This window comes from Equus caballus, chromosome 2 (assembly GCF_041296265.1).
Source record: "Equus caballus isolate H_3958 breed thoroughbred chromosome 2, TB-T2T, whole genome shotgun sequence".
Taxonomy (NCBI): Eukaryota; Metazoa; Chordata; class Mammalia; order Perissodactyla; family Equidae; genus Equus; species Equus caballus.
Genome location: NC_091685.1, coordinates 45634302 through 45659484, shown reverse-complemented (window position 1 = coordinate 45659484; position 25183 = coordinate 45634302). Strand labels below are relative to the sequence as shown.

General features: G+C 56.8%; 1 protein-coding gene across 1 annotated transcript in view; it reads left to right on the top strand.

Annotated features, from left to right (window-relative positions):
- Window positions 1-25183, top strand: part of AJAP1 (adherens junctions associated protein 1) — a 127947-nt gene that overhangs the window by 59782 nt on the left and 42982 nt on the right. The window contains exon 2 of the mRNA XM_023635913.2: window positions 1491-2287. Coding sequence (XP_023491681.1) covers window positions 1491-2287 — 797 coding nt within the window. The remainder of the gene's footprint in view (window positions 1-1490; window positions 2288-25183) is intronic.

Here is a 25183-nt window from a genome sequence, read left to right as displayed (position 1 = left end):
TCATGCACTGACACACTCACACATGTACTGATGCACATGGACATACCCACACAGACTCACACTGACACACAGACACACACACCAATGTGCATTTCTGAGACACACCCCATGTGCACACTCACACAGTGACGCACACACACTCACTGATTTAGTCCCTTTTCAAGTCACATGACGCCTTATACGGAAAACCTGCCAAACTTCGTCTCGCGGGCCTGCGGGGAGGAGGAGCTCTTCTGCTGTGGCTCTGTGCACCGAACCCCTCGCCCACCCCACCCACAGCAGTCACCGAGGTTCTGGGCTTGTGTCAATTTTCAGACATGATGTTGGTGACAAGCACTGACTTTGAATGCACCTGTAACCAGGCCTCAATCCTCTGAGCTGGTGGGAGGGGAGCGTGGGCTGGCTGCTAGCCTTCCGCAGGTCCGCCCCCCACACCCTGCATTCTCAGGTCGCTCCGAGATCCCAGGGGGCTGCACCCTCCCCTGCAACCCGGCCCTCACCCTCACCAGGCTCTGCAGGGTCTGCCCTGTCTCCAGCCTTCCAGGGGCTGCAGAGGTACATGAGTGGGGTTCCAAGGGCGCCTGCACTGAAGATGAATGGGGTGCGGGACCTCAGTGGGACAGGGGTGGGACGTCAGCGGGACAGGGATGGGACATCAGCAGAACAGCCCTGGGCAGAGTGGGAGCATCCAGAGAGTTTCAGCTTATCCACAGCAGGTCTCAGGTTCCTGAGCGAATCCAGAGGAGGGCGAAAATAAGAAGCTTGCCCCGTGTACAGTGTTTGAAAACAAGCCTGCTTCAAAATATGCATATTCGACTGAGATGCCGGGGGAGGGGAGAGGGGAGCGCAGAGCGCAGAGCACATGCCTGGCAGGGGCTCTGGAGAAGCCTGGCCTGGGCGCCCATGGGATGTCTGGCACGGTGACCCTCTGCCCCTCCAAACATCAGGAGAGGTGGCGCCCTGCTCAGAGTCACCCGCCTGGGGCCGGGGAACTTCTGTGACCTAGAGGACAGCGCCGGCTTCTGGCCCGAGGTGTAGACTGCGTTCGGGCTCTGCTGTTCCCTCACCTTGTGTCCTCTTGGTGCCTCGGTTTTATTCTGGGTGTAAGCAAAGCAGAGAACGGAAGCCCTTTGAGGCCATCCTGTCATCAGTGGGGGGTTTTGAGGCTCGGTGTCCCTCCCGTGCAGTGGACTGTGTGTTAGTGACCAGCCGTGGGGGCTGCAAGCTCCTGGGAGGAGCCTGAGCTGCAGGCCGGGCACTGGCTCTTGAGAACACACAGTCAGGACTGTTCTTTCAAGATGCTGGTTAATAGATCGCACTTAAGGAGCCTTTGAAATGAACTAATGAAGGGTTCAGTTCCCCTCTGAAGTCAGAGTTCGAGCTCCGTACAACAAGAGAGTTTCTTTGTCTCGGCGGGGGGTGGACAGACGCCCAGGCAGAGCCTGCCCTGCGCCCCACGCTGACTGATGCTGTCTCTCTCTTCCACGCAGTTCCATGTGCATCCGCTGGCCGGGCTGCTCCCTCGGAAGCCATGCTTGGATACTGATAGCCATGTTTCAGCTCGCCATGGATCTGCCTACATGTGAGTCCCTGGGGCCCGGCCCCGAGTTCCGGCTCCTGCCGCGGCCGCCGCACCGGCCCCCCCGCCTGTGGAGTTTTAAAAGCGGACAGCCAGCCCGGGTCCCTGCGCCGGCGTGGAGCCCCCGGCCGCCCCGCGTGGAGCGCGGTCACGGGCAGCTGCAGAGCCCCCGCGCCAAGCGGGCGCACAGACCCAGGGAACAGGTGGCCACCCTGGTGCCCAAAGGGGGGCTCGCCAAGCCCCCAGCTGCTGCAAAATCCAGCCCTGCCCTCAGCTCCTCCTCCTCGTCGGCAGCGTCCCCGGCAGGCAGCGGGGCCACCACGGACCAGCAGGCCCTCCTGCGGAGGGGGAAGAGGCACCTGCAGGGGCCCGGGGTCAACAGCTTCGACTTCCGAGGCAGCAGGCCCACCACAGAGACGGAGTTCATTGCCTGGGGGCCCACGGGGGAGGAGGAGGCCCTAGAATCCAACACATTTCCGGGGTTTTACGGCCCCACCACCGTCTCCACCTTCCAAACACGGAAGACAACTGTGGCCACCACGACCACCACCACCACGGCCACCACGGCCACTTCCATGACACTGCAGACTAAGGGGGTCACCGAGCCCCTGGACCCCAGGAATAGGATCCCAGTTGGGTTTAGCACAACGGAGCCTTCCACCAGTCCCAGCAAAGACAAGCCCCCGCGGATTCTGGGGGAGACCTCAGGTACGGCCCTCTCTCTTTCGGTTGGGTTCACTTGTGGAGGGGAGGGATGCTGAGCTGTACCTGCATGATGCTACCTGGTGGGAATCTGCCTTTCCCATCGGCAGAAACTAAGACAACGACGAAGGGTGAGAGCTGGGTGTGGGACCTGGGGAAGCATGGGGCGTTGTGTGTCTGTGAACTTGCACATGGGTGCGTACTGGCAAATACAGGTTGTGCTCTAGGAGGAGGAAGCCAGGCTGCTCTGGCTGCTGGAAGAAAAAGGGAGAGCCTCTGTCCTTAGTCGGGGGCTGGAAGTGGATGTAGTGCCCGCCATGCCCGTGTTGGGGGCATCTGAGCCCCACCAGACACACTGCCGCATCTTCCCAAATGGGGGAGCTTTGTCATCTGGGCCAGCCTTGGGAATAAGATGTGGGCACATCTGCTGAGGGAGTTAGGGGCCATGTGGGGTCTTCAAAACCTTCAAGGGTGTGGCCCTAAGGAGGAGCAACTGCCAGATTGGTCCAGAACTAGGAATCAACTTGAGCAGCAGGAGAGAGTGAGGTCAGGGATGCGGAGGGACTTCCTGTGCTGTTAGCTGAGGCTTCGCGGACTGACTCGGGCTGGGCAGTGAGTGTCTTTCCCCAGAGGCCCGTTGGGAGGTGTTTGGAGGACGCAGATCAGAGGGAGTGGCTGTGGCTCTTCTGCTTCCGTTATTCCAGGTGCATGTGGATGACTTCTTGGCTCTGACATATCTACTGCCATGTAGATACTCATTTTCCTTTCTCCTCCTTTACCTTCTCCTCCAAGTGCTTCAGAATTGCTCCTTGAAATCTCCCAGGCCGAAACTTGTCCCTTCACCAGTAGCATGTACCAGCTTCGTGGCCGGCTGAGGGAGAGCGCGGAGTCCGGGACTCCTGTGTTCCAACCCGCCTCCATCCCCCTTGCCTCTGTGACCCGGCCGTGGCCCCACGCCCCGCCGTGACTCCAAAGTTCACAGATCGGATCCATGCAGGAACGTCCAGGACACACAGCGGTATTTGCTGACTGCGTAAAATGAGAGGCAAATTCTGGTCATCAGCACAAAGGGGTGGGGGCTTCTTCATACCCTCCGGGGTTTGGGCTGCTGGCCCCCTACACACGGGTCCTCTTCAGAGCCAGGGGCGGAAGAGAGTTGCTCCTCAAAGATGCCACCGTTCCCCTGCGCTCAGTGTCTGCACTAGAGTCTGCATCCTGGCCGGCAGGCAGGCACGGCCGGTAGTTGGACAGGTTTTCGTGGAGGGGGTGGCCTTTGTTCCATGACCTACTTCCTTCCCTCACCGGACAAGAGAACCACAGTTTTCGTTCTGAGCTCTCTTCCCTAGAGAGCAACATATCTGTGAAAGCAAACCCAGCTCCATCTCCTTGCCGGCGGTCAGGGGCCGGGCCCCTGGGTGGACGCGGTGAGCGGGAGAGGACCGGGGAAAGGCTCTGCGGGCTGCACGTAGGCCACCTCCCTCCGAGCCTCCTTCCAGAATCTACAGACACACAAGTCCTGTGGTTCATCCGCTCTGTGCCAAGCTCCCTCGAGCAGTTCACAAAGCATTTGTTTTTACCTCAATAAACTCACAAGCCATCATCATAATAGAATTTAGTGCTGCATTCACTTACTGTCCTCTCCTCTGCATACGTCACTTACTCTGTAGACACGGATGAGAAAACAGGTTCCCATTTATTCCAAATTACATTTGTTATGACTAAGTTAGACGCCCGGGACAGCATTATAAGGCTTAGCAAATTAATTCACAGTACATTGGATGTCGCTAATCCGACTCGACAGATGCTTATCTTGGAAAAGATTTATGGTTCTTCATAATATAATCTGGTGCTACATTAATTTGTTTAGCAAAACAAATTTAAAAGGGGGAAAATATGTGCATTTGCTTCTAATGCAGAGAAATGTTAATTCTGGGAAGTGATGCTGGATGCTGAGAAGGGACAGCCAGCAGTCCTTTGGCTTCCAGGCCAGGCAAAGGGGAGAGAGAAAACGTGGAGATGATTCTCCTAAGCGGGTTCATCAGAGCACAGCTGGTCCTACATAAGGGCCCCGAGCCCGGTGCACAGAGAGCCCAAGCAGGATCCCCCCGAGTCCGCGTCGCCCCTGCAGCATCCGATGTAGACCTGGGCCCCTGAGTCTCTGTGAGCACAACCACTACCCACACTTCTCAGAGCAAATTTCAGGCAGTGAGGGTGGTCTTGGGGATCCCAGTGCTGCAGTCCGGGAGGCTGTGCATGCTGCAGTTAGCAGTGTGTGCTTCCAGCCTGCAGATCTGCATGTGAATCTGGGCTCTGCTGCATGTTGCCGTGTGACCCTGGGCAAGGTCTCTTCTCTATTGGCTTTATTTTCTTCATCAGCAAAGTAAAGCTTAGAAATGTCTCTCCTCTACGGTTGCTGTGAAGACTCAGTGAATCAACACAGCGTACAAGCAATGGGGCCTGGCACCCAAGACTCCACCGTACACGCTAGTTTTTATACCCAGCAAGAGTGACTCCAAGGAGAGGGTTGCAGGTGTCAAGGGCAAGTGTGCCCCCAGGGAATCTTGTCATCTTAGACACACCCAGCTTTGCCCACTCATTGCTGGGCCACATAAAGTCTGGAATTAGGGTTTTAGAAAGTGCTATGGAGAATTCGTTGTCAGTTCTGCTGTCCAAGGAGGGATGTCTGGAATCAAAGCTTGGAAGTTGTGAGTTTTATTTTTGCTTCTGTAGAGAAATGTTTAGAAGGGGTGTGTTATGTCTTCTTGTCTGTCTGTAGCAAAGGCATTGCTGGGCATGGGAGGGCAGGTGGCTGGTGATTTGGGGCATTCTGAAATCCCTCAGGGGTCAACATTACGTGGAATACCTGCTGGAATTGTTAAAGGGCCCCTCTTGCAGGAATCACCCTGCAAGGGAAGTGACTGGGAAGTCCCTCCTGGTTTTAATGTAGTGCTTGAGAGTGCCCCTTCCTCCCTTCAGATTCCTGGCCTCACTTGTATTAGCCAGACTTGGGTCACTTGCTTGTCCTCTCTGTGCCTCAAAGGGAATTACAGAATTAACCGTCTCACAATGTTGTAAAGATTAAGTGAGATAGTGCATGCCAGGTGCTCAGTGCGTGAGACATAAAAGCTGCTCAATATGTGTTTGCTGCTGTTAATATAATAACGATGATGATGGTGGTGATGATGAAAGTGATGATGGTGATGAGGATGGCAGTGGTGATGTTGATGGTGATGATTTTGGCAATGAAGGTGATGATAACGATGGAGCAGACGATGATGGAGATAATGGTGGTGATGGTGATGATAATGATGACAGTAATTATGATGATGGAGATGATGGTGATGATGATGGTGGTATACATGATGATGTTGATGGTGATGATGTTGGTGATTAAGGTGATGATGATGGAGCAGATGATGATGGAGATAATGGTGGTGGTGGTGATGATGGTGATGATGATGATGATGGTGATGGTGATAACGATGATTGTTATCTTTGTAATGATCTGCTCCACCAGCTTGCAGCTCCATTTGCTGCTCCACTGTGTGGTCCTTTGATGAGGTCCCACGTCCTCATCCCTGACCTTGGTGCTCCATGCAGAGGTGTAGGTGGTGCTAGCCAGGAACCACTCAGAATGGAAAATCACCTGGCTCAGGTTCCCCGAGGCACTGAGCTCCAGCCTCGCCCAGTGCTGGCAGAGGGTGAGTGTCAGACGGGTCAGAAGTTCACTTAAGGTCGAGAGAGGAGGGCTCCCCACAGCGAAGTGCCATCCTTCTGCGACAGCTCTCTTGCGGCTTGTGTTCTGAGTCTGGAATCACAAAGTCTCCTGGGAGAAAAACAGAAAGTCATTTCCTGGGCTTTAATCTTAAAACCCACAAAGGGAGCTGTGGGGAACGCAAGCCGGCTGGCTGGGTGGCTGCCTTTGCCTGCTGTGGGACCTGCTGGGCCGCGGGCACTCGCACACTGCCAGTGCTCTGTAAGCGTCTCCTGCACCTGACATTCTTAGACCCTGCCCGCTGGCACCCCGGCCCCGACACTCTCCGGCCTGTAGACGCATCTGGCACTTTCTTCAACAGTTCATGTCCCTGAGTCGGAAGGTGCCCCCCTCAGAAGGGGCCAAGAGGCCCTTTAGATCCCATTGTCATTTCAGGATTGGTTCCCACTTGGATCAATCACGTATTCGTGACACCCAGCTGCTCAAGGATGCCATCCTGGTCCTGGTAATTTTCACATTGAAATTCATTCATGCGTTTCCAAGGATGATTTCCAAGTTGCTTTGTCCTTGTCACCAGGAGGCCCTCAGTGTCCTTTAGGTGTGTCCCTCTGTAGGCACGAGGGATGGGCGGGGGTCGTCTCCTTGTGCTCTGTCGCTCGGCTGACCTGCGTAGCGCTGCAGCCTCAGGTGCAGGGCTCAGGGGATGCTCTGTTTTCTCCACGCAGGATCAGATCTGAGTGGAGGGCGTGAGATGCCACCCGGTTGCGGGAAGGGGACATGCTCCTCCCCTCTGCTGGCAGCTGCGATGGTGGTTTTGATGCTGAGACCTTTTTAATTAACTGGCTGGCTGTTTGCTACCAGGGAAGTGAATCTGTCCTTAATTTAAAGATATTTGAAGCAAATGACTAATGAACTTCAAAAGTTTTGAGTGGCTTAATTGGGATAAAAGCGTCAAGGAACAAATGAGCGTTCGGAGCTCCGCTAAACGTTCGATGCTCTGTAGTGGGCAAGGCTGGCCCGTAGGGTCTTAAGTGGGGCCTTCTGAATGGATGTGGTCGCCATGTCCCGCCGGCTGTGGCCCATCCTTCCGGCTGCGGTTTCGGATGACGACCTGTCTCGGGATCGCGTGTGTCTGCCGACAGCTCTCTGGCCCCGTCCGGCCTCCCAGGCGCTCCTCTGCCTTTGCTGAGCAAAGCTGTGTTCACACCCAGCGGGTAAATGAGCTCCGACTCATTACAGCCAGCCTGGAGTTCTGGGGAGGGTGCATCGCGGCTGTCTCTCGTTCCCTTTCTCATGCTCCTCGCTCACACTTACTGCAGTCAGTGCTTCTTCAGCGTCTTTGTTTCCCTCAGGCCTCATTCTCCTTCTGAGAGATCAGAAGGTTCTTGAATTCCTGCAGAACCTCGGCATCTCTCCCAGAGCACTTTCTACCTGGGAGCCTCAGCTCGACTCACCTGCCTGGGCCCCGCAGAGCTGCAGGGAGCTCCGAGCTGGCCCTCCCTCCACCTGGAAGTCAGTCTCCTCCGGGGTTGACGACTGGGGCCGCGGCTATTCGGGTCTCAGGTGTCCGGGAGCTGCTGGGGCCACACACACCCCTGGAGAATGTGCCTTCCTTACGTCCGGCGCTTCAGGAAACGCTGGACTGATAACAGATCCGTTTGATAAACAGTGGATTGAATTTATGATTTTCATCCCCTCACAGGGAAATGCTTCTAAGTGTTGAGATTAAATATTAGACAGAACATCATTTTTAGAATTTTTATTTGGCTATGTTAAGAGGGCCGGCTGTACAAGTCCTGGCTGCTGATCAGTTGCACAGGGAACATCAACTCCGTACTTAGTTGAATTAAACACTGCATCTTGGTTGGAGGAGGGGGCGGGGGATGAAAAGCCCAGCCCCTTGCCCTCTTTTCAAGGAGTTTAAAATCTAGTGGGAAAGCCAGACAGGTAAGGACAGATGCTCGCACAGGAGAGAATTGACAGTTAAGGACGGAAGAGGAAATGTCACAGAGCCACAACTTAGGCAATGGCATAATTGTTATTCTGGAAACGTGGATCAGAGCAGGAGGGGCTGTTCCAGGTAGGAAGGGAAGGCTCAGCCAGGCTCGGTGAGCAAATGAGTCCCGAGGGTGGGGATGAGGTGCAGGGGAACAGAGGATGGGGGCAGATACTGGGTGGGTGACAGGGCTGAGCGCCAAGCAGGAGGCCAGAGCTCCCACCCAGAGGCCTGGGCGGCAGAGGGAGCAAGCAGGCAGCCCCCCGAGACTCAGTCTCCTTGCCTCTAGAACAGACGCTGGATGAGAAAACCCTTGAGGGCCATCCTCTAGTTCTGCACCGCCGTGGCCCTGTGTTCCTTCTGCCCATAGCTAGAAAAATGGCTTTGGCGCGACTTCCCTCTTGGTTTTGTCATTAGTGACATTAGGGGGGAGCTTTGCCCCCACTCCCTTCCAGCATCAACAGTCTGAAGTCCTGGCTGGGGTGGGGGCAGGAGCCCAGCGGGTCCTGTGCCCTGGCCAGCTCTGGGGGCAGCAGGGCAGACAGCTGCGGACTGGACGTCAGAGCTGCCTTTTTGGGGGAGGAGTCGCTCTTTCCCTGAGCTGGGTGAGCCCCTCCCTCGGCCCCTGCCCGCGAGCGGCCCCGCATCACAGGTGTCTAACTCGAAAGGGCCCCACTGAAGCTACCTGTAGGAGAAGCGGCGGCAGCGCCCTTGCGGCAGGTGGGTTCCCCTGAAGCTCCAGCGCTCCCCGGCGGCAGCCGCCAGCTCCGGAGACTCAGCCAAGATCACGGGCAGATGCGTGATGGGCGTGCCATATGGTCAGACGGGAAGACGAAGCCTCGGGTCTTTGCTCTCGATGTGGTTCAGTGAATCTCCGCCTTGAAGTCTGTCGCTGGGAGGTAATGACCAAGCAATAATAGAGGAGTAAGTTTCCCTTTCCAGAAGTTTCTTCCGGCAGTGGAGATGCCGAGCATGTCACAGGAGTGGAGGCTCAGAGTCTCCCCACATAGGTGACCGACATATGGGACCTGTGGGGGACGAAGCTGCCCCTGCCTTGACCCAGACCTGGCCCAGGCCCTGGTTGCCCACTGACGCTGGACAGGGAGGGTGCTTGGCTGTGCCACGTGACTTTAGGGAGTCCTGGCTTCTTTGCCTGAAGAACTGGGAAATAATTTCTACCTCGCAGGGTCGTTTGAGAATTGGCCATGTTAAGCCAGGGGGAAGCTGAGCAGACAGAGGGTGTCGGTCAGAAGGCCCAGTCCACGCACAGTCCACCTTGCTTTGCGGCTGCGTTGGGGGGATGGAATAGCACTTGTGCTGCCTCCCGCAGCACCCTCCTGAAAGGTATTAGGGTCAGGACATGCAGTTGCCCGGCCAGAGCTGTTCTAGTTGTTTTGTGGCTTTTCTCTGCCCTGGAAGGCTTCAGACAGTCAGACCTACCCCAGGAAGCCATCAGCTGACACCGCCCCCCCCCCTCCCCACCGTAATGTGCCAGATCAGAGCAGCCCCCTGCATGTGGTTTGTGAGAGCCCCGTCACAGGGGTCCATACCTGGGAGGGGCTGGGGGGAGGCCTGGAGTGGTCAGTCTGCACGTCCTTTGCAAGGGGACAGCTTCCTCTCTCTAGGCCCTCCCCTGCACACACGCCCCTCCCTTTAAGTAGCCTGAACATCACTTTCCAAGTTGCCAAGCACAGGCTCCACTTGTCATCTTCTCAAAAGCTCCCATGGAAGGGACAGTGCTGACACTGGGGGAGGCTCATCACTGGTGAGTTGGGGGCAGGCGGGCCTGGACGCAGCTCTCCTCACCCCCGACCCGGGCCCTTTTCACGCAGGGCTGCCGGAAGCTTCAGGACATCTTGGGTGGGGGCCTAAATCCAAGAGGAGGCTGATTTCCTTATTCACTTGCAAGTTCTTGGTGTAAGTCCAGTATAAGACACTTCTCTGTCTTCTTGGGCCTTCTAGAAGCTCCAGGGGGCCTGTCCATCAGCAGAGCCCATGCCAAGGTGGGTGGGAGAGTCAGATGCCCCACCGTGTGATTTCACATGCTATCCAAAAAGGCCGGCAGCTTGGGCCCCAGCTAGGACTCCATGGATGTGTCCTGGGACCCAAGGCAGAGCTGCTGAGAGATGCACATCTGGTCCCCATCACTATTCCCACCTCTGCAAGGAGAAACTCCGTGTCATCGGGCGGGGTGGGTGGGGGCAGGAAGAAAGGCCACGAGGATAGAGGCCACTGGAGAATGCTGAGTTGGATGAAGACTGCCAGGGAGCAGGAGGAAGACAGGCCAGCCCAGCACCTGGAGTGGGCTTCCTGGCCATCCAGAGCCAGGGCCTGCGTGTTATTTATAACACATATTTGTGAGGCCCCTCTACTCACTCTCGAGGCACCTTTTCATAGAACATATAAGCTGCCTCAACCACTGGTTCTGGAAACTCATATCGTGCCCCAACTGTAATCCAGAGGACACAGGAAGGAGAGTAGCTTATGGCGAAGGCTGACCTGCGCTCGTCTTCCACAGACGGTGTGATGAGACAGTCACAGGCTCACCCCGCCGTGTGGCATGAGCAGGAACTTGATGGCAACACCAGCTGAGATGGTGTATCGTCTGGGCAACGAGGGCAGGTGACCTTCCGAAATGGTGAACAGCTCTTGGTGATGTCTGGGACAAAAATAATAGCGCCTTCTTTTGATGTACATAGTGGTTGTGTTCTTGGAAACTTCGGTGCCTATTAAAACCTTGCAAATTGCCACAACTAGAAGGACCCACAACTACAATATACAACTATGTACTGGGGGAATTTGGGGAGAAAAAGCAGAAAGAAAGAAAAGGAACCTTGCAAAAAACACTCTGGGTTCGTATGTGGAACGGGAGGAGGCTGTCTGGGCTCAGGGTGGTTGTGGCAGGAACGCGGGACACCATGCTCAGAAGTGGCACGGGACAGAGGGCCATCTGTGGGTGAGCACGTCCCTTCTCTGCTCTGCAGAGCAGGTCGCATCCTGGCCCTACTCAACGAATGTCAGTCACTGTGGCAACCAAATATGTCCCCCACATTCCTAGATGTCCCTTGCCCCCGAGAATCCCTGCTCTAGTCCTGGGCGTTCCAGGGGCAACCCTCCACCCAGGGTTAGTCCTGGCCCTTTCCTTCACCTGAATACTGTGCATGTAAGGCCAGCCTCCATCTGTGTATGAGTTTCCTGGGGCCAAGGTAACGAATTGCCACGAGCTGGGGGTCTTGAAACAACAGACGTTCATTCTCTCACAGTTCTGGAGGCCAAAAGTCCAAAATCAAGATGTCGGCAGGGCCGCACTCTCTCCGAGAGCTCTAGGGAAAGATCTTTCCTGCCTTTTCCAGCTTCTGGTGGCTTCAGACATCTCTTGGCTTGTGGCCACATCACCCCAACCTCTGCCTCCATCTTCACATGGCATTTTGCCTCTGTGTCTGTGTCTCTCCTCTTCTTACAAGGACACCAGCCATTGGATTTAGGACCCACCCAGATACTCCAGGAAGGTCTCATCTCAAGATCCTTATCTTAATTACATCTGCAAAGATGCTTTTTCTAAGTGAGGTCACATTCACAGGTTCCAGGGGTAGGACATGGGCATATCTTTTGGAGGGGCTGCCATTCAACGCACTACAGTGGGAGGAGCTTTTGTCAGCCGTGGCTGGGGGTCTGGAGTGCCTGGGGTTTTCTCCGGCAGAGGCTGGGGGAATTGCAGGTCCTCATCCTACGCCCAGGGCCACTAGTGCTGGAGAAAAAGCAGACCTGAGGACCGTCTGAGACTGACCCTCACTGTTGCTGGCCTCCCCACCGCCTACAAGTCCAGAGCTGCCCAGAGGCCTTGGGAGCCACTGGGGTTTGGAGAAAATGAAACCTTCCTTTGTATAAATTGAGCTTCACGAATAGGTCAGGGATCAAAATGCTTGGCCTCTCACTGGCCTTGCCCTCTATAGATCTATCAGTCATTCACTTGAAAGTGTTTATTGAGCGCCTATGATGTCCCAGGTTCTGTGGTAACATCAGAAGGTAATACACACCCAGTCCCTCTTCCCTCTGGGGGCAGCAGACAGACCCTCCCACCCCCGCACATACAGATGTAAATAAGCCAACTCCAGGTACGGAGGTGTGGGAGGAGAATGTACACAGGTTGGGGCAGGTAAGTATGGCTGCGGAAGCCAGGGCCCCCCGAGGAGCTGACATTTGAGACCTGAATGATAAAGAAGATGGAGGCAGGGAGCTGAGGTGGAAAGAACATGGCGGGATAAGGGACAGAAGGACCCTGGTGTGGCCTATCACTTGAATCGGAGTGGGCAAGGTCAGAACGCTGGGCTGCGGCTAGGCCCCGAGGGTGGTCTGAGGAAGTCGTGAGGGCTCTGGGTTTATTCTGAGTGTGTTGGGATAAACAGAGTGATGTGGTCCCATCGATGCTCCTGAGGGCTCTGGAGGACAGTCCATGGGAGGAGGACAAGAGGCAGTGGGCTGGGAGCAGGGGTGATGGTGGGAATCCAAGGAAGAGGTGGAAGTGAAGGAAAGAGAACAATCTAGAAAGCCTCCCAAGTCTTTGGTCTGAGCAACCTGTGTCTTCAACTGCAAGTGGTGCCTTTGACGGAGATGGGGAAGCTGGGGTGGGCGCAGATCATAGAGCAGTCAGCAGCCCCTTTGGGCCACGTTGAGTTTAAGCTGCCATGTTAGCTGCTCCAGAGGGGATGTCTGTGGGACTCCTGGGTTTGTGAGTCTGCAGCCGGGGAAGGGCCTGGCCTGGGGTGGAGATTCAAGAGCCATCCGGTGTCTAAGTGGTGTGTGGAAGGTCAAGTGGACCTGGAGGGGGTGTGGACGGCATGAGAGAGGGATGGAGGACAGGCCCTGGAGAGTTAGCTAAGCATGAGGCAGGGTGCCCAGGGAGGGGAAGCAGAGGGCGGCCCCGTGGGAGCCTGGAGAAGGAAGGGTCTCTCCAAGGGGGGCGGGGGAGGAGCAGGGGGAGGGGAGGAGGAAGGGATGAAGTGGGGGGCCGAGTGGTCCATGTCAGAGCTCCTGGGAGGCAAGAGGGATGAGCACGAGGTACCCATCACCTTCGTCCTTGTCAAGGTTAGGCAGTCGGACGCTGGATAAGAGAAAGCCCCACTGGAGGGGAGTGGAGGAAGAGGTGGGGCGAGCGAGTGGAGGCCGTGGGGGAGCCTGAGATTTTGAGGAGTTTGGTCTGAAGGAGATTGGGGATGCACAGGGTAGAGGACTACAGAGGTGAGAGAATTTTTCCTGGGGTTTTCTTTTTTTTTTTGAGGAAGATTAGCCCTAAACTAACATCAGTGCCCATCTTCCTCTACTTTATATGTGGGACCCCTGCTATAGCACGGCTTGACCAGTGGTGCATAGGTCCGAACCCGGGATCCAAACCGGTGAACCCTGGGCCACTGAAGCGGAACCTGTGAAGTTAACCCCTGCACCACTGGGCCGGCCCCATTTGCTGTTTTGTTTTGTTTTTTTTGCTTTGCTGGTTTTTAATGAGGGCGTGTTGAGGTGTGTTGGCCTGCCAATGAGAATGGTCCAGTAGAGAATGAAAATTGCTGATGGAGGGGAGAAGAGATATTGTGGAAGCAGACTCCTTAAGCAGACAAAGAATTGGCCCTAAGTCTGTTGAAAGGCCGACCATGCACAGTCAAGCTACGCAGGACAAGTGGGGCTTGTGGTCGAGAGAGCGAGAGGCATCCGTGAGGATGTGGGTCTGGAGCCCTGCCTGATCCCACGGAAGATGTTTCTCCTTCTCACTGGTGAGGATCTAGCTCGGGTGGTCAGTGCCCATGAGGGACATGGAGGAGGTGCTGCCCTCGCAGGTGGGGACTGACAACAAGCAGGTACATGGAGGGCGTTTCCGATGGCCGTGGCACCTGCAGAGAGTCAGACCAAGTGATGGGGTTGGTGGGGTTGACTTCGGCAGGGTCGAGGAGGGCCCCTTGGAGGTGGGCGTGCGAGTGAGACCTGACTGGAGGGCAGGAGGTTGCTGGGGAGGATGCGGGCCTGGGGCCTTCCTGGCAGGAGGGAGGCCAGATTCTGGAAGAGAAGGAAGGAGGTGGTAGGGCTGGAGCTCGTGTCGGAGGGGGGTGCACGCGGTGGTCCTGGTCAGGAGCAGGAATTTGGTGTCTCCCTGAGTTCAAACAGGAGCTGTGGGAGGGCAGTCCCAAAATATGCAAGCTGCTTCTGCCCCACTGACCTTGGCAATGCCCTGGGCCTCACCTGTGACCCCTCACCTGGTGAGGTGAGCTCGGTGTCCCCACCTGGTCACCTAACGGGTCAGTGGAATCTCAAGAATGCGTCCTAGATTGCACCCTGCACCAGTGCCTGCACCCCTCCTCCGGGCCTTGCAACCTCCCCTGCCCGAGTTGGAACTGGTTCTTGGGCAAACCCCACCAGGTGCACTGAGCGTCCCAGGCGTTTTCCCCACCTTCCGTCAGCCCCTTCCCAGGTGTGGGGAGCGACTGCGGGAGCACACCCTTTAACAGCCTTCTCCAGCCACACCAGGACTGGCCTTGCTCCTGGCAGAGGTGCTGAGTCCATCATTCTTCCCTCTGAGGCCCAGGCTTTATTGGCAATGCATGTTCCCTGGGCCTCCATGGGAACGTGGGCCAACATTCAGGGCGTGCAGACCCCAGACCCAGGGCTGGCCCTGCATCCAGAACCCTCATCCGTGGTCTCTGCTTGTCCTCAGAAGACTGGGAGCCCCGTCTGCTCGGTGGAGGGCTGCCCCACCATGTAGATTAGGCAGAGTGCCCGTTCCCAAAGGCTTGGGAGACACGTGTAGCAAGGCCACAACTTGCTGGCTGCCTTTGATGGCTCAGTGGGTGCTGGGGACCTGCTAGTGCCTCCCGGCCGTTATTAGGAAAATTGAAGCATCTGGGCTGGTCATGGAGGCTGCCACTTAATGGAGAACAGACACTCTCATCTTGCTTGGCGGAACCCAGCCTTCCATGGGGTGGGTGCCATGTAGGGCAGAGCGGAGACTGCAGCGAGGAGAGGGAGGCAGGAAGTTTTCACATTTCCTAAGCTACCCTGAAAACCCATGCCTGCCATCCTCCTGGCCCCCTTCCAGCTTTCCCTTCCCATCAGCAGTTTACCCTTGGGGCAGCCGGGCTGTTGGTCACTACTGGGACACTTAAAATCCCCATCCACGCCCCACCGTGGCGAGGTGCCCCTCTGGCTCCTGTGTTAAGAACCTGGCAGCCTAGAAGGAGAGGAGGCCTCCTGGGATCCCTCAACTGGAGCAGCCGCCTCCCCTCCCCGCCCCTCTTCCCTTTACCTCTAGACCCCTGGATTCTTTGTCCCCATCTCCTGGCCTCACCGTGACTCCCCTTGTTTTATAGTCACTTTTCTCAGATGTCTGGCCTCCCTGCCCCCAACCAGTGCCAATAACAGCGAATCTCAGCTTTGAGCCCAGCACTTTCTGTGGGTGACCACCCAGCCTCGGAGCTCCCTCAGGGACAGGGACAAACCTCTCACCCCAAGTCCCGCAGCCCCTGTGCCCCCAGCACAGCGCCTGGCCCACAGCTCGCCCCACATCAGCTTTGTGAACAGTGTGAAAAAGGCAGCTTCTGGGCTTAGAGACAGTTGTGGGGCGGGGTCATCAGGCTGAAATGCCGTGTAGGTCTTTAGGAGAGACAAAGGAAAAGAAAAGGAGAGACAGGATAACAATGTTCCTGCTTTTCAAAGTCGCCAAAGCCCAGCCTGAGCAAGGGGGCTTCTGCTCCTGCTCGGACCCTCCACGCCCTGGTCTCCATGCACACCAGGGCTGCATGTGCACGGCCAGCCCGTGCCGCACCTGCCATTGTCCACCACCACCCCACGTGGGCGACCGTGGTCAATTCCAGCTCGTGTCCAGAGTGAGCAAAGCAGTCGCGTCTTGGAGAAAAGAATGTAGCCACTGGCCTGCTGCCCTGCAGGCTCCAGGTAGCCGGGAAGCTTAGGGACACTCAGCTCAGCCGAGGTTAACTGGTCCTGCAGGCGGGGTGCAGGCAGTGGCCTGCAGGAGGGGAGTCCCATCCAGGTGTGGAGAAGTCTCCTTTGGTAGGGCCCTGGGAACCCCGAGCGGCAGGGTCATGCACTGCCCAGCAGGCAGGGAGGAGGAATGTTGCTGCTATGGCAAAGCTGATGGAAGAGCAGCAGGATGGGCGGTCCCGGATATAGGTGGGGGTGGGCAGCCCCTCACTCAGATGCTGTGCAGAACATCTCACGCCCCTTCCCTGCCCATGCGCTGAGCATCCCTGTTCCTCTGGTCCTCAGGGACATGCCAGCCTAGGAGTTGAGTAAGCTCCCTGGGATGGGGCTGTGTCCATCCCGTCCTTGAGTCCCCTGGTGCCTGGCCTAGGGCCATGAGCATGACCAACGTTCAAGGACGGCCTGTGTCATGAACAAGGAAGCCTTATGTTGGATACCTGCCTCCTCCCACCATGGGAATGAGGCTCTTTGAAAAGAGCCTGTGCTGCCCGGGGCCCCACTGCCTGTTAGTAGCCAACCCAGGATTCACATCCAGGTCACCTGACCCATCTGTGGCCTGAGAGGTCACATTAGGGCAGCATTCCCCACTGAGCTGGCCCCAGGACATTCCTTCCAATGGGGGCTTTACTTTAAAACTTTTATGTTAGAACTGAAGTGTCTGGGGAGGACTCAGGCTGACAAAGGTAAGCGGGTTTTCCTAATACAGGACTCCTGGAGCAGCTGTGGTGGGAATGTACATGTAGTAGGCTAGGGTGTCATTAGTAAAGTCAGCTGAAAAAGGAAACTGGCCAGTTGTTTTGCCTGCAGAATGAATTTATTCAGGAACAACCAAAAGAATTGCAATTTGGGACATGCAGGCTCTGGCAGACCACAGGCAAATCCAGAGAACAAAGCAGGGAAGCTGCTTTTATAGAGAAAGGGGGAGGTGGGGGGGGGGGGGGCGTAATAAACAAAGAGTCCATTGGAGGAAACTGGGAGTCTGAAGTGTAGAGGCTTCTCATTGGCTGGGCTGTGGCGTTTCTCATTGGCTGAGCTGCAGTTTTCTCATTGGCTGAGCTGCGCTTTTCTCATTGGCTGAGCTGCGCTTTTCTCATTGGCTGGGCTGTTGCCAGGTGGAGAGAGAAGTCTTCCTTCCTCCTGCTGGGTAGTGATGTAGAAAACACCTACCTGCGGAACATGCAAGCGTGTGCTTCCTGGTTGGTGTAATTGATGATGTGTGATAGGGTCTGAGAGCACCCCTACAGCCCTTCCAACTCCAATTGAGTTGAATTTTTTAACCATTTTCACAGAATGCCGATGTATATCACGCACGGCCTTGAGGGGGTGGGAGATGACAGTGTTTCTCAAACTTGTTTGACCACAGAACCCTGAGTGTGAGAATCTACCAGGGTGGTGTCACATGGGTCACTCCTTGGGAAGCACCTCTCCAGTGGCTCTGTGGTCCACAGATGCAGCCTTTGTGGTTGACCACGCCATCAGTGAGTTAGTCAGCACAGATAGGTCATCAGGGGTCAAGACCAGCACTTCACAGGACTCAGTTAGAACAGGGTTGGCAAACTGGTCCATGGGCTGAACTTGGCCCTCCTCCTGCTTTTGTAAATAAAGTTTTATTGGAACACAACCACGCTCATTCATTTAGATGGTGTCTCTGGCAGATTTCTCACTTCAATAGCAAAGTTGAATAGTTGCAACACAGATCGTACAACCCACAACACTAAAATATGTCCTCCATGGCCCTTTATGGAAAACTCTTGCCCTCCCCTGGAGTAGAGTCACGCACCAAAGTGAACCCCCAATGAGAAAGGCGGAAGTGCTGGGCTTGCGTGCAGATGCTACTACACTACTTGCTTTCGTTTGGGGAGCTGTGATGGGGTGGGGATGGGTGAGGAAGAGAAGGAGTAAGAACATATAGAAGGATGTGGGTGCATGCCAGGACACAACAGGACTGTAGGGGGTGCTGATCATGTATGGACCATTGACTGGGCTCTTTGAGGGGTGTGGAGGTCACAGCTGGAAGGCGCCAGGTGGTCTTTGTCTGAGAGATGGAAATGATTATTCCCACAGTGCAGCATGGCATGGGCGTCAGAACAGAGGCTGTAACTGGCCCCGTCCCACGCTGCTCAGACAGCCGAGCAAGGCTTCCCCTCTTCTCCCTCTCCCTCCCCCGAGGAATTACCCTGAAATTGAGGTTGGAGTAATTTGGGAGCATAATGAAGAACTCCCCTGCCTTCGTGAAGCTTCTGTCTAGGGCAGAGACAGGTCTCCAAAGTGTGCTCAAGCCAGTGTGACGCGGAAGCTTTCCGGGTTGTAGCGGAGACACACCTGGTTCTGAGAGCCCGGGATGGGGTGGGTGTGGGCTGAACTGCTCGGGGGGCTTGGCTGAGGAAGAGAATAGAATGATGAAAATGGGGGGAGTGTCCAGGATGGGCCAAGAAGCCAGACTGTTCTGCTGCTGCCAGTGCATCCCAGGGGGAAAACTGGACCTGAGATGCCCATGGTCACTGCGGTGGAGGTGCTGACCCTGGAGCCCCAGTGAGTGCCTTGGGCTATGGGGATTCCTGTACTAGTCTGCTCGGGCTGCTACAGCAAAGTGCCAAAGAGCGGACGGCTTACACAACAGGATTTATGTCCTCACAGTCGTGGAGGCTGGAAGTCCAAGATTGAGGGGCGGCAGGGTTGGTTCTCCCGAGGCCTCTTCTGGGCTCCTGGACCACCACCTCCTCCCTGGGTCCTCATGTGGTCATCCCTCTGTGCAGGGGAGAGGGGGCTCTGGTGTCTCTTCCTTATAAGGACACAAGTCCTGTTGCAATAGGGCTCTGGCATCCGACCTCATTTAACCTTAATTACCTCCTTAAAGTCCCCATCTCCAGATACAGTCACATTTTGGGGTACTGGGGGGACATAATTCAGGCCACAGTGCTGAGTAGGAAAGGAAATGGTGCTCCATTCCCCATGGGATGAAGAGACATGGATGTGGAGGGCATCCCGTAGAACCTTTTGCAGAGGCTGTGTGTGTGTTTGGGGGGGCCCACTCTGGGCGGTTGTATTGAAACTCACAGTGGCCAGGGGGTTGTGTGCACTCTGAGCGGACCTGTTCCATGTTCCACCCTCTTTCCGTATGTGGTGGGGGAGCCTCAGGAGTTGCCTGGCTTGGGAATACTTTACCAGGAGCCGGAGGGTCTGCTTCCTGCAGTGAGTGGGCTTCTTGGCGGGGGGCAGATGCTGGCTGGGGTGGCAAGCTGGGAGCCTGGGGGAGCTTTCTGGGGGAGGTCTGGTCAGGAGGACGTGGCCAGGTTTGGTGTATCCGGAGGCGGGTTTCGAAGTCTCCAGACACGCTGTTTGACCTCAGGGAGGGAGAATTGGCGTCTCAGGAAACAGGAAGGAAACAGAAGAGCCCGGGAGACAGAGGCATGCCATGCCACTGCACGGGCTGGCCTTCCTGCTCTCCTTTTCTTCACCAAGTCTTCTCCCGGTGGAGAGCCCCTGCTGCACCGCCCGCCTGAGCCCAGCCCCTGGGGGCTGCCGCCAAAGCCGGCCCCTCTGCACAGCACCACCTGCGGGCTATCCCCATTGCCTCCGTCTGGGTTGCATCTACTCTATCCTGAGTCCTCGCTCAGAGCTTGGGCCACATGGCCTGTGCACACCGGGGCCCTGCGGCAGCCAGTGTGTGGATGCCACGTGACGTCTCGCTCAGCACCCTTGCCGGCCATTGGGCTGCGCATCGCATGGTCGCAGCTGGCAAGGCCTGGGCGGGAGCCTCAGGAACCTGGGAGGGAACCTGAGCCTGGGAACCTCAGAACGGGAGGGCCCTTGGTTCCCCTTTGTCACTCTGAGCCCAGAGCCAGGCTGTCCAGAGAGTTGATTGGCTCCAGGTCCCACGCCCTGTGTGTTCAGGGCTCCTGAGTCTGCCAGCCTGGCTACAATCCCTCTCCTTTGCTGAGGAAACTCACGGCTCCCTTAAACAGTATTTATTGCATGGCCCCATGGAGCAGACACTCTCCCGCCACTCCCTGCCCTGGCCTCGTCTGCCCCATGAGTGCCACCTCCTGGCAGTGGTGTCCCTTTGGGATCCCCTCCCCGGGAGCACGGTTTGGGCCTGCAACTTGCTCCTACCCGCTGGAATGTGGTGGAGGTGACAGTGCCCTCGGCCTGGGATTACCTTACATTCACGCAGATCAGGTGCCTTGCCAGTGGACTCACCAGGGAGAGTCCCCAGGGCCGGCCTTGAAGAAGCAGTTGCCATGTGGTTGGACGGCCTTTGAGGGGCCATGGCGTAGTGACCACAGGCAGCCTCTAGGAGCTGAAGATGCCCCCCAACAGCCAGCAAGAAGCCGGGATGCTCAGTCCCACGACCATGAGGAAATGAATCCTGCTGACACCTGGAATGAGCTTGAAAGCTGGCCCATCCCTAGTCAGGCCTCCAGATGAGAACGCAGCCCAGCCATGGGAGGTCCCAGGAGCCTAGAACAGTGGAGGTCTCTGGTCCCTGCTGGACACTTCTAGAGCCCAGAGAGAGGATCCAGTGAAGCCACAGTGGGGCTCCCGACCCACGAAAGCTGACATAACAAATAGGTGGTGTTAAGCCACTTGTGGCCATTTGTTACACAGTGTAGATGACTAATACGGTCTGGAGTGCCAGTAAGTGGGTTTGAATGAGTGAATGCCTGAATAAATGGCGGTCATGGGTGATGGGTCCAGGTGGGCTGTCAGGCACTGTGGCCATCCTTCATTGGCTAATGTGGCCACTGCCTCAGCTGCTCAGAGAGGAGCATCAAGCCTCTGGAAACTTCCCTGTTGGGGCGCAGATGGCTGCGCCTGGTCTTCTTCTTGAGTTTTCCTCTCCACCTTGGGTCCAGGACCTGCTCACCTGCTCATCCTCTGGCCCACCCTCCTGGTGGGCTCTCCACCACCAGCTCCCCACTGGAACCACCCTCACTGGGCCTGCCGCCCCAGACATGTGCAGCCCTTGGCCCTGGCTGCAGATACCCCATCGGTCTCCCCATTAGCTCCCGAGGTTCCTGGGGCCTGTGGACCCCAACGGTCCTTCCCCACCACCCCCCACCCCCAGCCCGCTCCTTCCAGCCCTGGTTGGCACAGAGTCCATTGTTCTGCTGTGTCCTGGGAAGAATCATTGAAATGAATTATACATCAACACCGAGAGATGGATCATTAATTAATAAACTCGGCATCTCGACTTCCTACCTGTAAACAGCACTACAGGGAATGAGTAAGCAGCCCGGCTTCTGGGACCGGATATCGACGACTTGCTCCCTTTTCTTGCGGCAGGGGAGCAGGTCAGAGCAGGAGAAACACTCGATGGGCCTGCATCCCCATGGGTGTCACCACACTAACTCAGTTGCTCTGGTGGTCCACTTGGAGGGTGCAGAGCTGGGCGGCTGGAGTGGGAGAGCCGCTGCCCGCTCACCCGTGCTCAGGCCCCTCCTGGAGAGCTGCGTTTTTCCGTTCTTGGGCTCCATCAGGATGACCTGCCTGCCCTGTCCACACGCCTGTTTGCCAGGTTCCGACTTGGTGCCAGTGCATCACTGCGACACGTCAGCTGGAGCCAAATCAAAGCTCCACACACAAGGCGGGGGTGGTCTCTCTGCCTGGGGCACCTCTGTGAGTTTGCCAGGCTGCCGCGGACCCGTGGGCTTAAACCACAGACGTATCTTGTCTCAGTTCTGGAGGCTGAAGTCCAAGATCAAGGTGTGGGCGGGGCCAGTCCTTCTGAGGCCGGAAGGGAGACCATTCCAGGCCTCTCCCCCAGATTCCAGTGCTCTCAGGTGCTCCTTGGCGGGTGGAGGGTGTTGTCTCCCGTCTTCACATCGTCTTCCCTGCGTGCATGTCTGTCTCTGTGTCCAAATTTCCCCCTTTTATAAGGACATGGCTTGTACTGGATGGGGGCCCACCCTCCTGATCTCCCTGGAACTTCGTTCCCTCTGTAAAGACCCTGCTTCCCAATGAGGTCCCCTTCACAGGTCCTGGGGGTTAGGACTTCAGCATCTTTTGGGGGGACAAAGTTCAACCCTAAAAGTACGCTTCTTTCCCCACCCCGTTGCCAACCAAATAGCCCTCTCTCTCTTGTCTTCTGGTGTCAGCAGACGGCCCCTGTGTGGCCCCAGAAGAGGAGGGAAGCGGCTCTTGGCCCACTTTACAGGTTTCTGGAAGTTTTCACTGACCACACGTGGATTGTTTACCACTTGGGAGGAAGGTCAACACGCCTGCTGCTGCGTTCGTGGCAGTGTTCTTGTAAAGTTTGAAGTTATTGAGAGCTTCACTTCAGGGGAAAAGGAGCTCACGAGGCCTGAGAGCTCTCAGGGCAGAGCGCTGGGCACCGCTGTTCCTGAAGCAGGATCCCTCTCCGGCTTGCCCCGCCTGGCGCCTGAGGAGAAGCGGCAACGGGAAAGCGCCACCTCCTCTTGGTCTTGTCTCGTCACGAATTTCAAAGAAAAGCAGAAACAGGAGCCGCTCCTTCTGCCTGATTGTCGTTCGTGCGCATGATTCCTGGAAGGCAGGCAGTGTCTCCCACTAACCCAGATATCGGCGACGTTGGGGGGCCTCTTGCTCTGCAGCGGGATGTGGCTCGGTGGACCCTGGGGCCCACCTTTCAGGTCAGAGCCCGAGGGAAGGCTGTGTCTCCCTCAGGAGGAGAATACCAGCCGTTTCTGTCCTTCAGTACTGAGCCCACATCTGCTGGACCGTGGCAGCCCTGCTCCCCTTTGGAGATGAGCGTTTCTTGAGCATCTGTTCAGGTGCAGTGTGGAGCTGGGCACCCAAAGGTGCACAAGAACGGACAGACACTCTGAGCGACACTCATCCTGCCCCCCTCCTATGCTCGGTGCTTGAGCAGCTCTCATACCCTGCCTGGCTGGATCAAACTTTACCCGCAATCCTCCTTTGCCCCCTGAGCAGAAAGTATGTCGCTTTCCTTAGGTATCTCCTCTTAATCTCACTCATGGATTGAGCTCCAAAAATTGAGAAAATTGTAATGCTTTTACCATGAGGGCATTTTGTTGTTGTTGTTTTTTAAGTAACTGAAGAGCCGACATTTGCTCAGACTCTTGGAAGATGCTGTCCTTGCCCCCAAAGAATTAGGAAAAGAATGAGCTCTCAAAGCATCTTGTCGTCCACTTTAGACGTATTCAGTTTTATTTGTCGATTATGCCTCAATAAAGCTGGGGGAAAGAAAACAAAAGAGAAATAGCAGATGAAGTAGGCAGACGAGGGGCCGTGGGGCACTGTCAGTCGGCGGGGAAGACCCATCCCGTCATCATCTCGGGTCAGAGCTGCACGGACAGCTTGAGGAAGAGGAAGAGGCAGGCGGTTTAAGCAGCCGTGGCCCAACAGCTTGGCAGATGACACATGGAGGCCCCACAGGGCAAACTTCTTCCAACACGGGGTGCTGTTTGCATGGAGCCCCGGAAGGGCTGGTGCCCACGGGCTCCCGGCTGCCCGGGACAAGACACAGAGCGGCCTCTGCCGGGAAGTTTTAGAGAAATGCTGGAGCCGCACCCAGCTCCTGGGAGAATGCCTTCCTTCCCCATGACCTTGGTCCTGATCCATCCTTGGAGGCTGGGCTCCCCCCAACACCCATCCAGAGGGGCCGGGGGGCCGGTACCAGCTGCGCTTCTCTCTGTGCTGCCCGTCCCCCAGGGCGCCTCCCTGGAGGTCAGGTGCCCCCTCCTCATCTTGGCTGTGACAGTGACAGAGAGGGTAGGGGTGCCTGTCACCCCCAGGAGGGGGCAGATGTAAGCATGCCTCCCCCTCGGGGCCCATGTCTGTGTCCCCATCTGGTCCCCAGAGAGCCTGAGAAGGGAGCTGAGGGTGGCAGGAGAGCCTCAAGGTCTGAGCGTACTGAGGGGGCCCTGCAGGTCCAGGGCACCCAAATGCCATCTCTTTTAGGACCTTTCCTTGTTGGGTGTCACACAGGCCAACCCCAGCAAGGTCTGGCCTGCAGGAGCGGGGCAGGAAGAAATGGCCCGTGGATGCTGGAGAGAAGCCTGCCCACTGCACTTCTCCCGGGTCCCGGGGCCAGGTCACTGTGCCAAGGCGAGGGCTCCAGGGGGCCCTCAGAATCGGGCCTGCAGACAGCTCTCAGGGCCAGCGCATACCAGAGACAAGAGCGTCACCCCATCCTGGGTGCCCCCAGTGCCAGCTGGTGCAGAGCAGCCTAGCAGAAGGAGCACAGGAGTGGGGTGGCACCCACCCTCTTTGAGACCTGGGGTGGGCACCTCTGTAAGTGGGGTGCCCCATGTGCCAGGCCCCCCTTGGCACTCGAGTGAGGAACGCTAGAGCTCCTGGCCAGTGCCAGCATGCCGTTGTCCCCCTCTCCCCGCCATCCTCAGGAGAGCCTGGGAGAGCTTCCTCCCCAAACAGCCATCTGCACCTGGACGTGCACCTGTGGCCTCTCCCGGTCCAGATTCCCCAAGGGTGAGCTCAAATAGGATGCTGGCCTCCTCTCTGCCCCGAGGGGCATCTGGAGCCTGTTAGCTTGGGGAACAATTAAAAAGCTGGTAAAACACTCTTTTCACCTCGGGAACCTTCCCGGGATTTCCTGGCCCCTGGGCTGTGGTCCCCGCCTGCCCCAGTTTTCTCCCTTCTGCTCTTGCAGAGTCAAGCGGGGGAGGCGGCCGGGCCCCTCCCGGTGGGCTTGGGTCAGGGTTTTCACTTGATTTGTTTTCTGTGGAAGGGCAACGATCCTTCCCAACTGCTCACGTCCGGGAGCTCAGCTCTCTCGGGGGAAATGTGTGTCTGCACTTGCCCAGGGGCCCCAGGTACACCGAGAATCGTCACCTCCCAATCCTGGGTTGAGAAGCAGGCTGCGCAGTAGGGAGAAGCTGCTCAAGAGAATTCCATTTGCTCGTCCATTCCTTCAATCATTCATTCATTCACCCAGCCAAAATATGCTCAGTGCCCGGCTCTGTGCTGGGAGCTGGGGCCTTAGCAGTCAGCAGGATAGTCTGGCCCCAGTCCTCATGAAGCCGCAGGCTGGGGGGCACCAAATACAGCTGAGTGGCTGCCTTCCTTGTGCCGAGAGGCCCGTTATCATCCTTCTGGAAGAACGGGACATGGAGAACGGATCCTGCTCCCAAGCACGGCACATCCCAACCGGCACGACTTGAGGGCAAGGTCCGGGCTGTCCTGACCCACTCGGGGTGGTCTGGGATGAGCCCGTCCCCCTCGGGTGGCCGGGGCAGGAGAAGGTCAC